Source organism: Balaenoptera borealis, assembly GCF_965194805.1.
Source record: "Balaenoptera borealis genome assembly, chromosome: 6".
Lineage (NCBI taxonomy): Eukaryota > Metazoa > Chordata > Mammalia > Artiodactyla > Balaenopteridae > Balaenoptera > Balaenoptera borealis.
Genome location: NC_138863.1, coordinates 6,380,240 through 6,393,208, shown reverse-complemented (window position 1 = coordinate 6,393,208; position 12,969 = coordinate 6,380,240). Strand labels below are relative to the sequence as shown.

General features: G+C 46.5%; 1 protein-coding gene across 3 annotated transcripts in view; it reads left to right on the top strand.

Moving 5' to 3' along the window:
- The window catches only part of TRPM8 (transient receptor potential cation channel subfamily M member 8), a 101,541-nt gene that overhangs the window by 73,769 nt on the left and 14,803 nt on the right, over positions 1-12,969 (top strand). For all 3 annotated transcript variants that reach the window (XM_082395543.1, XM_082395542.1, XM_082395541.1), the window contains exon 22: positions 7,760-7,950. In XM_082395543.1, coding sequence (XP_082251669.1) covers positions 7,760-7,950 — 191 coding nt within the window. The remainder of the gene's footprint in view (positions 1-7,759; positions 7,951-12,969) is intronic.

The window sequence follows — 12,969 nt, the reverse complement described above, 5'->3', positions numbered from 1 at the left end:
AACAAGAAATCTTTAAAAGGCAAGTATATATTTCACTCAACACAATGATCACATATTACTTCCATAATTTAGAAAAAAAAATCAGAAGATAGTCATCACATAGAGTCCTGAGGGGCACCAGGATTGTAGATGAGGGTCATCTTTCTTTGTCGGTCAGTGGCCTCCCTTTGAGGGAGGCTGGGTGGGGGGTACCTGTGCCTTTGGGGACACCACACATCCAAGGGGCTGAGCCGTGAGTGGTCATCTGGTCTTCAGGTGTACAGTGACGTCCTCCTCTAGACCAGCTTCTACACTGTGGCCACAGTGGTGTTTCTAAAATGTCACTTCTCTGCTTAAAATTCTGGAAAGATTTCAGTATTTCCCCATAGTGTTCAGGGTAAATTTCAGCCTCCTCAGCTTCCTCCAAGGCCATTGACCTGGGCTTTGAAAACACCTTCAGGCTTCACCCCTGCTACCTGTCCATCCCTAAACAGGGTGATCTGTCGTGCCTGACACTTTTGCAAATGTCACCCCTCTGTCGGCATGACCCGTTCTATCTTGACCGTCTCCTCCCCATTCCTCTTGCCCTCTAAGGAGTCCAGCAGCATCCTTCGCCCGAGTGGTCCTCGTGCCCTCCCCACTGTGCAGAGAGACCCCGTGGGCCCCCTTCACAGCGACAGCTTCCTCTTCTTCCAGACCGTAAGCTCTGGAGAGTGGAGATCGTGTCTGTCTCAGCACCTGGACCTTCCTGCGTTTGTTCCATGAATGAAAAGAACAGGATTCTTTCTGCTTTTAGTTCATTATTCAGTTTTAGTTAGGAGAATAGCTTCCTGGTCTGTTATTCACCGAGTAGTGTCAATGGTGAATGTCAGACCAGTGAGGGGTTCATCACATAGATGGATAACGTCTGTTCTGTGCCAGGTGCCTGGGCCATGGAGATCATGTGGCCCTTTGTCCCACTCAGCCTTAAAGAGGGAATATGCACCCCCCCACCCCAACTCCATCACCACCCCTAAAGGGGGGTCTGGGAGGGACTCAGGAATCCAGACGCCTATACTGCTTACGGGAAGCTGGACCATGTCAGGCTGCCAGAGGTCCCCAAGTCTGAGCTTGCAGAGAGAAGTGGTAGAGACGGGTGGTTATGTATCCACGTGAGGGCAGAGAAGGGAGGACCGATTCCCAAACTCGAAGCAAGAGTGGGGAGGGAATGAGATGATTTGGGGTCTTATTTTATAGTGGTAACCTATCCTATCAACCTTTACATTGAACATCGGGTAGTCCCTGTAAAAACTGACCACTAATATAATATCTACAAAAATTAAACAGAAGGGCTGACAGCTCCCAATGCGATGGCCTTTGAGCTGCACGAATTCAGTAGATCTCAGGAAGCAGAGTGGAATAATGCTTAGAGCTCTCCCGAGTCTGTGTGCTGTGAACTGTTCACCAAAGCCATTCCTGAGGACCGTATCAGTTTGTAATTCATTATCCCCATGAGAATCATAAAATGATAGAATTTGGAGCTGAGAGGGACAGGAGTCCGGCCTGTGATTTTCAGGTTGAGGAAGTGAAAGTTGGGCAGCTCAGCATCTGTGGCCCTGGCCGCACTGCCGTCCGTCTTGCCTGTGTCCATTCGAGGCTTGAACTTGGGTCTCTTCCCTGCGAGGCCCGAGCCATTGGGCCACACCCCACTGTTGCTTCATTCAGTGTGTAAGTGTGACCACTGGGGAACTTCCCTTCCCTTGGGGGATCCTTAGATTCATCTTGGGCTAAGGCAGAGGGCTTTTTTCTGTTAATACCTGTCTGAGCAGCTAGAGCAGCCCCCTTGCCATCCTTGAGCTAACTCGTCAGGACACTGTTTCTGATGGTTGTGATGGATATGCTGGGTTCACCCCAAGCCGACAGCTCCGGGCTGTGACCTCTGTCTGGCACCGCATCAGAATATTCATGTAAGAGCTTAACTATGCACAATGGCAGCCTTTTGAACTGTAACATAAATGTACACTTGGGAATTTTAAAGTAATATTGGAATGCTCTCTAGATGGTATTCAGCAGGGAAAGGAAATGGGTGTAAACATCTGCGATTATTCCACATTAAAATTATCGATCGCAGGCCCTATGTGGCTTATCAGAGGCACGAAGTGATCTTAAGGTCAGTAGATGACTCGGGGTCGTCTTAACACGGAGACGTTAATGCTTTCAGGCACCGTGTCCTGAAGATAAATTCACCCAAGGCATTTCTGCTGGAAAGGACTCATCAGACATGCCCCATCTAAGATAATTTCTAAGAATAAAATATTTTTCTAATCTTAGGAATAATATATGTTCATTATGAATATGTAGAAAAGTAGACAAAAGAAAATATCTCCTGGTACAGATTAAACGTTCGGGTGACTTCACCAGTCCCAGGCAGGCTACTGAAATGGGATGAAAAGAAGAAAAAGGGAGCAGATAATTGTAACAATAACAATAGCTAATATTGATACTTTTCTGTGCTAGGCACATCCAAGTGCTTTACATGTGCAGTCTCATTGAATTAGTCATCATTTTTGTTTAGGTGTGGCTTTATAATCATTCATAAATGAGGAGTTGGAGGCGGAGAGAGGTTAAAGTCTCTGCTATCTGAGCGGAAGATGGGCACATAGACAGTCATATAAGATGATGTGAAAAGATACAGTACGATACGAGTGGCACGAGAAACCTATTCACAGAGGACTCTGGTGCAGAGTCGGGGTTATTAATTGTGACCCATCTTGGGGTTGGGCAGCAGCAAATGGAGGAGACATCTGCTCAGAGGACCCTGTGAGCATTGGTTGGAGAGGGAGAGAAGCAGAGGAGATAAAGCTGTTCTGGGGAGAACTAGAGACTGCGGATGGGGGCAGGTCGGCAGGGGCTGGGTTATGGAGTGTCTCTCATGCCGTGTTAAAGAATTTGGATTTTTCCCTGCAGGTGAAGGGAGATTTCATGGGTCTTTACACAGGCAACGGCACGATCTTAGTTGTGTTACTTTGACAGAAACATGCTCAAAGTTAGCATTTCAAAAGTCAGCGCAGTGAAATCGCTGGCTGTCTCTTACTGTTAGCGTTGATGGTTTTTTGGTGCTGCAGAGCAGGAGGCGAACCAGGACGTGTGGAACGTTTTAACGTGCCCGCTGGGGCACCGAGTGGGTGCAAAAAGTCAGGGTCATCAGGGTTCACTGGATATTGCTGCAGTGTCTGGGAAGGAATGGCAGATGCAAAAATGTATGAAATCTGTGAAAAGCTTGGAAGAGGGGTTTACCTGATTGCAGTCTAGCTGGCAAGTTTCTCGTATTTCAATTTCCTCTAAAATTCTGCCGTTGTTTTAGCATCTCCTTTTCCTTTGTGGATTTTTTGCAGACTTTTCATTCTGTTCTGTTGATCAGTCTTTCTATTTTGGTTTTTACTACCAAATGGCTTTAATTACTGATTTTAAAAAACCATTTTAACATCTGTTGTATGAGTGCCCTTCATTATTCTTACTCAAAACTTTCCTGGCTTTTCTTATATATTTAATCATGTGGCTCATCTTCTGCAATCCTTTTTTCTTTCCTCTTCCAAAAAAATTTCTTTAATGAATTTTATTGTGGTGATGTAAACTTTGTAGAGCCATTTAGGGGAAGCTGACATCTTTTAAAAATGCCAGAAAAAAATGGCGTGATTCTCCATTTATTCAAATACATATAGTTTCCCAGTAAACTTTTATGGCTGTATTCACATAGATATGGCCGATTGTTTGTTACATTTTGTTTTCTAGCCATTTGTGGTTGTGAGTGAGATATTTTTTCTATTATGGTTTCTCAATAACTACTTTTTGATATGCAGGAAGGCTATGAAGTATTGCTTACTTATTTTGGAACACGTCTCCTTACTGAATTCTCTTTTTTTTCCCCCCTCTCTTTTCCTTTTATCATGTCATGGCAGTTTCCTCCTATTTCTTATTTATTGAGCTCCTTCCTTCTTCTTCTTTATTTTTCTTCTAATCAGAAATGGATGTTGCATGTTGCCAGAAGACTTTCTAGAAACAGTTTAAATGGTATTTGTCCTTTTGATCTATGATGTATTATGAAAATGATGAATTATATAAATGACCTTAATATTGAGTCATCCTTTTGTTCTTTGGTCAAGCATATTACTCTTTTAACGTACTGCTGAATTTCATCCACGTACAAGGCTATCTGAATCCTAAACATTTATCTCTTGGTAACATTTTCACTGTCAGTGGGTGTCTGAGAGTTTGTCTCTCCTGCTTCCTCTTCCTCTCGTGCTTATCTGAGGTGTTCAGCTGCTCTTAGGGGACAGAGCTCCCACCAGCTGGGTAGCTGAGGGCACAAGATATCACAGGAGATGTCAAGTCAAAGGGGACCTTGCAGAGTTCCTCTCAGGGGAGACGCTAGATGGCCAGTGGTCGGCAGGGGCAGTGAGAGCCATCAGAGTTGGGTGGGCGAGAGCCTGAACACGAGAGTTGGCCCGTGAGCCGCTCTGGACATTTGGGTTCGCTGAGGGGGGTGAGGAGGCAGTGGTACCAGAGCTCAGCCTGTCTGCTCTAGAAACGGAAAACCATGTCTAAAAAAAATTAAAATTATTTGAGCAAAGCAGTTGGAAGCAGTGCCCAATTATCAGCCTTGCCTGGGGAACCCTCATGTCTTGCTGGCCGAGTCTGGATCTGACTCTAGAGAAAAAGAACAATTTGGAAGGTTTGGGGTTGGATTTCACCTCCAGGTCACGTTTTGCCCATTCCTGCTGCTCTCTGGGGAAGATGGACGTAAGTAAATAAACCTCAGCATGACCAGCCCCGGAAATGTGTTATTTATGCAAAGTGGCTTTTGGGTATTAATGTCCAGTAATCAACCAGTTCACCCACACCCCCCGGGGATGCGGATAAGGGCTTTTACCGTTTGCCCAGGAAAGGAGCTCTGCTCCCTGGATGCACGTGGACCCAGAGGTGCAGAGGAGCCAGAGGTTCCAGCAGGAGGCTCCTTGGAACCTGCTGGGTTGTCCTGAGGAGCACATGGGGCAGTGATGGGAGGCGGAGTTCTTCAAAATAAAGAATGATACAAACACCACCCCCTGTTGTGGGCACTGGCCTAAGTGCATTCCAGACCAGGGCTTGGCGGCCTTTTCTGTAAGGGCCGGCCAAGGTCTTGGCTTTGGCCAGATGTGCAGAAAGAAGCAGTGCTCGGCGACCCCGCACCCATCCCTGCCTCTTTGCTCGTGGGCCCTACAGAACAGGTTGGGTGTTAGATTTGGCCCCTGGGTCACAGTTTACCAATTCCTTTTCTAGATGACCTGGAAGACTTAAAATGTTTTTCACTGCCTCTGAGTAACCAGTTAAGCTAAAATGCGAATCTCTTCCCATTAGGACCCTGCTTGACCACAGTTCCACTCGAAGCTCCCAAGGAAGGGAGGGAGAAGCCACCTTCCCCAGCTCTAAGCATCTGAGTGTTCCTCCCTTCAACAGGAGCTATTAATTCCTTTTGGATAAAACCTCAGCAAACAACATTCGATGCCTTAAAATGAATGCAATTTGGGTGTCTGCTGAGTTTTAAGGGGCAGTCAGTAGGATCCATTTTTGGCTAAACACGTAAGATTTTAAGATGCTCCTAGGGGCCCATTTGAATGGTGATACTTGTTCTGGAGCAAAGTATGTAGTAAAACATGATCCCTGGCAGGTTCTTCGCCTGGACTTCATTAACCTGGGCGTGCCTGCCGTCCTCTCTTATTGCAGTGACAGAAGACTGCAGTGTCCTTTGCAGGCACAGAATCAGCAGGGACTGGCGAGGACAAATAATGATGCTTGGTATTCCCCTTGGAGCAACCTGACCTACATTTGGAAGACACAGCAGGCTCACTGCCAGATTCAGTTTGCTGCAGTCTCATGCATCACAGTACTGTCTGCTTTTCACCCAGAAAATCTACCACATAGAGTTGACACTTGAATCAGTCAAGAAACCATTTTACATGCCTAGTAAAGGAGTTTACGTATAGTAGATACTCAACAAACATGAATTCCCTTTGCTTTAAAGACCACACTCAGTTGAAGAGGCACTTTCTGGGAAAGCCTGCCCTGACCAGACCCCAGGACCTGTTGTAGAGCTCAGAGGGGTCTGATTCATCAGTAAACGCCAAGATAAGCAGAACCAAGCTTATAAGCAAAGCCACAACCATGATCTGTGTAGGCTAGTTGCTCAAGTGTATGATTCTCACTTGGCTAAAGATATTTAACTCTTAGGTTGTAGTGCACTAAGGGGTAAGAGTGAGGTCTCACAACAAATGTATCCCATTTCTCTGTCTGCAAGGTTTGGCCTCTGAAGTTTTGGCCTCTGATGTTTTTACCCAGAATTTGGAGAATTTAATCTATCTGCAGTCAGGATTTGCTGTTAGGCAATTTTAAGGGGTTTGCTGCTGCTTCTCTGGCTCTTGAAGGAGTGATTTGGTGTTAGCAATAAAAGTATCTCAGATGATTGAACTTCAACAAATGGTAAAATGCTTCACAGGTATCTTTTACTAAGTAGTCCAACCCGATCCTTTTGAAATGGAGCACAGCTCAAAGCATTCGCGCTCCACGTCATGAGGTGGCATCATGTAGTGACAGAGCAAATAGGCACTGGGCTGGATTTCAGGGTCCAAATTTTGGCTTCATCACCTGCGAGTCGGGGGACTCAGACAATTTACCTACCCCTGTTGTGCCTCAGCTTCTTGATCTGTTAATCACAGATGATAATAGCACTTAACGTGCTACAGAGAGCTGTTTGCAGACTAAATCAACTCATACAAGTAGACTGCTTAGAACATTGTCTGGTATGTAACAAGTGTTAGCTACTTAACAATCTTGGTTTAATTTGTAACAGATAAGTCAGTGGTACAGTCAGACATTTTCCGGATAAATAGACGTTTTCCTAATTCTTTGTTATGGGATCTATTTCTCCCTGTGAATTGTGATTTACATAGTGAGATTGGGTTGTGAGTACAAGTTTGAGCCTCATTATTTTCACTCACATGTAAGCATTTGCCCAAAATATAAAAGTTAGTCATAAACATATTTTTTAACAGCAGCTGCATAGTGTAATCACATTGATTGGCCATAACTTGTGATATATTTTCTTAGCGTTGAACATTTTGGTTGTTCTGTGCTGCTGGGTGGAAAGTGGGAGCAGCTATTACTCAGAGTGCTGTGGCAGACATCGTGTGTGATATCCATTTCTATATTTTCTTTTCTCAGTATCTCCTTATTCTTAGGTTAGATTTCCAGAAGTAAAATCAATGGGTCAAATGGATAAATATTTTTAAGGCCCCTGATAAATATTAACAAACTGCTCTCCCAGATTGTTTATAATTAAACTCCCACAGTGATGTAGGCAACTTACTCCTTCGAGAGTCGCCACCTTGGGCCTCTCGGTATCAAACACAATACCAGACTAACGGAAAAAGGGAATCCTTGAAAAGTCTTGAAACACGCCTCTACCGTGTGGGCGCTTGGCGGGTCCTTCAACCATGCCCTGCCTGCCCCCTCGCAGGCAGGAATCATTTTAAAGTTCATTGGACAATCTTTTGTGATTTAAAAAAAAACAACAAAATAACAAAAGCCAGACCCAATTTTGGCCCAGCATGAACGGAAGGGTGCCTGAGTTGTTCAGGCCCCGATACCACCATAGATCCTTCTCTCCTATGGCAGTGAGAGCTTGGTACCAATATCACCATATTCGGCAATGAAATGACCAGGCCTATGGAAAGCTGAGGCTTGACCTTCTCTCCCCTCCCGCCAGCTACACCGTGGGCACCGTCCAGGAGAACAACGACCAGGTCTGGAAGTTCCAGAGGTACTTCCTGGTGCAGGAATACTGCACCCGCCTCAACGTCCCCTTCCCCTTCGTGGTCTTCGCCTACTTCTACATGGTGGTCAAGAAATGCTTCCGGTGCTGCTGCAAAGAGAGGAGCACCGAGTCTTCCGCCTGTTGTGAGTGGCTCATCCGTTGTGCTGGGGCTTGAAGGCAGGGATTCATTTTGGGGAAGCGTGTCTGGTCCACATCTCAACAGGAAGGGTTAGTCGCGGCTATTTCAGCGCTCACAGGTGTCTGTCTGTAAAGTTCAGGCATCGAGCCCCCCAGTGACTTACTCGAGAGGAAGAGTAGATTTTTTTTTTGAATTTACAGAGCACAATATTAATATTTTAGTAGACTTTACAATACTTAGGGCAGTTGTCCATGCCCACAGGTTTTTTTTCTTGTTTTTTCTTTTCTTTTTTTAACGGTAGTGTTATCATAGCTGTTTTATTTTATTTTTTATTGAAGTATGGTTGATTTACAAAGTTTTGTTAATTACTGCTAGACAGCAAAGTGATTCAGTTATACATATATATGCATTGAAAGAGTAGATTGAGAAAGCCTTCGAGATCTGCCAGGACGGCCTTATTCCAGGGGCCTCACTTTGGGATGTACAGAATAATGATGTAAATAGGATGCTGAGCCAACAGGATTCACGGGATGGTGTCAAAATGTGACTTGGTTCTTGCTCTCCGTTGCTTCCGTGACATTTATTCTCTGGGAGATCTTAGCTTTGATTCCAGCAGGGGTCATGACTTTTCTGGTTGTTCTTAGAGAACTAGAAAAGCTTATGATGACTTTACTTGGTAAAACAGTCTCAATTTAGAAATTAGGACCTGCAGTCCAATAGATTAACCAGCCCATTCATCGTCATTCAGAGGGGAGACTCCCCGTACCCTGAACCCCCTCTCAGCCGGTGGAGCTGTCAGGAAGGATGGGCTGCTGGCTTTTCTCTCTTTCTTATTCCCTTCCCTCCTACTCACTCACCAGCTGCTGTTCCTGACCTTCTCTGGGTTGGAGCACAGGGAGAAGGGAGGGGAAAGTGCAGAAATCCTGTTTAGAAACGGTGGTGCTGTCCTGGGCTGGCTCTGTGCTCCCCGGCCTGGTGCATGCCTAAAACTGACCCTCTGCTGTGTGGGCGCTTGGCGGGTCCTTCAGCCATGCCCTGCCTGCCCCCTCACACCAACCACAGCTCCCGGGACTTGGCGATGCTCTCTCCGGGGGGCCGCTGCCCCACAGGAGCCTCTGGTTTCCAGGGGTGCGCTCTGCACAGACTCTCCCTGCTGGGGACTCTGGAGGTTGTTCTCTCTCTCACGTGGTCACCCACCTCCTCAGCCCCGACAAACTCGGGGCAGACAGGTCCCCACCTAGCCCCTCTCCTTGCCCCTGCTGTGGGAGCCGGAACCTCTGACCCTTGACTCTCAGTCACATCTGGGTCCCCATCGTTTTGGCTGCAGGGAGCACACATCTAGCTCTCTTCCCCACGACCCAAGGTTTACTTAACGCCCCTTCCTGGAGCCACTGAGCCGCACAGATCTCCCTCACCCACAAACTTGTTTCAACCAAATTCAGCACAAGGGAGGGAGAGGCCTATTTTCATTCATCTGGATGTCTGGATGCAAAGGAAAAGATGGAAAGGGCACCACTGGCTTGTACACTTTGTCTTCTAACCTCAGACTTGAGCTGGGGACTCCGTCTCCCGGTGGGTGGATAGGGGTGCAGCCACAGGACTGACGTCTGCACGGCGACGGGGCCCAGGCACTTTGGGGTCCACACAGCTCTTTTCATTTCTTTTAAAAATCAGAAGAAAAAGAAAGAACTTTTAGGTGACAGAAAACCTATTGGTATATACTTGTCCTTATACCAACCCAGTCATATAATCTTTTTCATATTTTCTTGATCCAGGAAGGGGCCCACAATGGCAAAAGTGCCGAGGGCCTAGGGTGGCTGACTTGTCCTGGTTCGCCCAGAACGTCCCTGTCTTAGCGCTGAGGGTCCTGCATTCTGGAGGTCCATTTAGGGTGACCGACTTATCTCAGTTTGCCAGGGACCATCCCTATTGTAAAATTACAAGTCCTGCATCTCAGGAACCCTGTCAGTTCAGGGGCTGCTGGTCACCCTAGCAGGGCCCACAAAAGTCATCAGTGTCCCCATGTGCTGACTGGGTAGGCAGAGTTAATGACTCAGGTTGGACCCAGCCCTGCTACCTGCGGGATTTCCATCCTCAGTCCCATTCTTGGGAAATACAAGCAGATCTGAGTCTCTAAGCAGATCTGTTGTGTCTTATTGTGAAACAACCCTTTGAAATCTGGTTCCCTAAAACTACCACCGTTTATCTGCCCAAGACTCCATGGGTCAGTCCTGCGCTGGTCTCTGCTCCTTGTGGTGTCCGGCTGCTGGCAGGTAGGCTGTGGGCTGGCTGGTCCCAATGTCCATGTGTGCTCACATGTGTGGGGTTGGCTGGGCTGTCATCAAGCAGCCTCAGTCTCCTCCAGCTCAGGTTCCCACAATTGGAGCCTAGACTCCCTCAAAAAGCAGAAACTGCACAGCCTCTGAGGCCCTGGGCTCAGAAAGTCAGATGACATCACTTCTGCCACATTCTATTGGTCAAAGCAAGTCACAGGCCCGCCCACCTCAAGGGAGAGCAGCCTACACATGGGGTGGGCAGAATCTGTGGCCCTGTTTTGCCATTTATCACAAAAGGCATCCCCTGAACAAGCTGGATGAGCTGATCTCCGGAGAGTGCCCTCCCCCTGCCCCCACCACCACCCCGCCCCGCTCCCATGCTGGTCTATCAAGAGAAAGCAAGGTTCTCACCGCCCTCCCCACCCAGGCATCACAGCTGAGCTGAGTCCTTGCCACTGGGGGCGGTGTGCATGTGGGCTTATCTCTCATTAACTCACCTGCCATATTAAACCTAGATCTGACACACTAGAAGTGAAAACATTTCTCTAGCCAGATTGATCTGACACACTAGAAATGAAAACATTTCTCAGTCCAGAATTATCTTTGATGCCTCGAACAGTTTAAAATGAAAATTTCTCAGCTATAATGGCTATAACTGTATTCACCATAAGGAAATGCTCAATATCTAGGCTGACCCTCTGTACATATACAGCTGTGCTTTTCTTGAGCCTCAGAAACTTAGACAACTGAGCACGGATCTTTAAGAAACAGCTTCTTGATCTTTCTCAGTCCTTTGCTGCTTTTTCTTTGCCACTTTCTAAAATGATATATTTTCATGAGCAATTGGAATATCTGCTATGTTTTCCTTCCTTGAAATAACCTTTCCTGAGCACTTCCTTTCTGAGCAGGATCTGTGATAGATGTGGATGGTATAGAAACGTACAAACTTGGTTCCAGAAAATGATCTTAAGCAATTGGGATAGAAGTGGGTGCCTCAATGTTTATGAACTATCCAGTTAGTCCTATCACTTAGATTCTAGACAACCACCAAGAACCAATGAAAAAATTCTCATGAAATGTCTAAATAGAGTGATAAAAAAGGAAAATCACTGCGTTCTTATAAATTCCAAAAGCAAGAGCCTACTAACCTCATTTCCTGCCACCGTTGTCTTTGGAAGATTTTTGTAAAACCCACCCCACATTTTCTGCAGATCTGGGTTTAAAAACAGAGGGAGTGCAGGGATGGATGGATACGGTGCGTGGGAAAGACAAGCAAAGCGTGAAGAGGGGCCTTCCCTACCTGAGCACATGAACGAGAAATACTGTAAAAGTATTACAGGAGGTGTTCATTTCTTTACACACATTTACTCTCAGTTCTGTGGATACAGCTGTGAACACAGCCATGTGCCATGGCCTGGAGGGATGCCAGCCCTGGGATGAGATGGTTAATGTCACAGAGAGCCTGCCAGGCAGGGAGTGAAAGGGACCTGGGGATCATTAATTCACAAATATGCGTCAGGTGCCCACCATGCGGCAGCCAGGCACTGTGGAAATGGTGCTAGCGGGTAACCTTGCCCTCAAACAGGGCTCATAATCTCAGGAGAAGAAAGAAAATGAGAAAGCCTTAATAGAGAAGCGTAGGAAGCATGAATTTAGAGAATGTGCAGGGTGCCATGAGAGCCACATTGTGGACACTTACACCCCAGACTAGAGTGAGTCAGGGGAGACTTCCTGGAGGAAGGGGATATTGAAACTGAGACCTAGAGGATGAGTTGGAATTAGCCAGGCAAAGGCGTAGATGCCGGGTGGGGCCCAGAGAGTGAGGAGAGGTCAGAGAAAGAAGTTACAGAGGTCAGAGGACAGGCGGGAGGGGTCCGGGGGACCAAGGGTTTCAGGGAGACTAATGAAAGACCCTGGTCCGTGTCCCACAGCCAGATTCTAGCTGCACACAGTCTCCTGCCTCCCGTCCTCTGCCGGCTGTGTCACAGTGTACATCCTGAGTCCCAGGGGAAGGAAAAAATGCAGAAGACACGATAGTGCAAGAAATGGTAACATAAATCATGAAACACCCTTTTGCTGATGGAACTTATTTCCCTCAAGATGGAAGTGAACAAAGAAACTCCCAGGGCCAGTAGCAGACACCCTCAGATCACTATGTAAAATGATGCTTCTCAGATCCTGACATTCGTTCTCCTGACTTGGGGAAGAGCAGTCAATTCAGGGTTTGGAGAGTGGGGCAGGATCTTGAGATGTGGCCCCCGAATGGATCACTATGGGTAAAAAGAAAAGTCTCTGTTAAATAGCAAAAAACTGGGTGTTGGGGGCAATTTGGGAAAGGGATAATCTAAGGGAGAATCCAGTACAAACAGTGAAAGGAATACCGTTAAGCTGGTCTTGTCTCCAGCTTACTGATTTTTGTCAGGATGCGTTCGAGCTTGTCTGCTTTGTCTGTGCCTTGTTCCTGCTGTTTACTGTGGTGTGTCTCCCTGGGGCTGCTGGGTGTGTGTTTATGTGTTGCCCTCTGGTCTTTTCTTTATTGCACCTGATAAAATGGTCACTGACTACCATCATGGGATTCATGTTCTGTATTGGGCCAATCATTCCTGTCCCTTTAGTGTATCCCCAATATTTTGATGATTCAGAAAGTAAAAATACGAATTTTACTAACCTAGACACGATAATTGGTGGTAATTAAGAAAAATTTAACTTGCCAAGAACCATCATTTTTTGTGGGATTCCTTAACTAC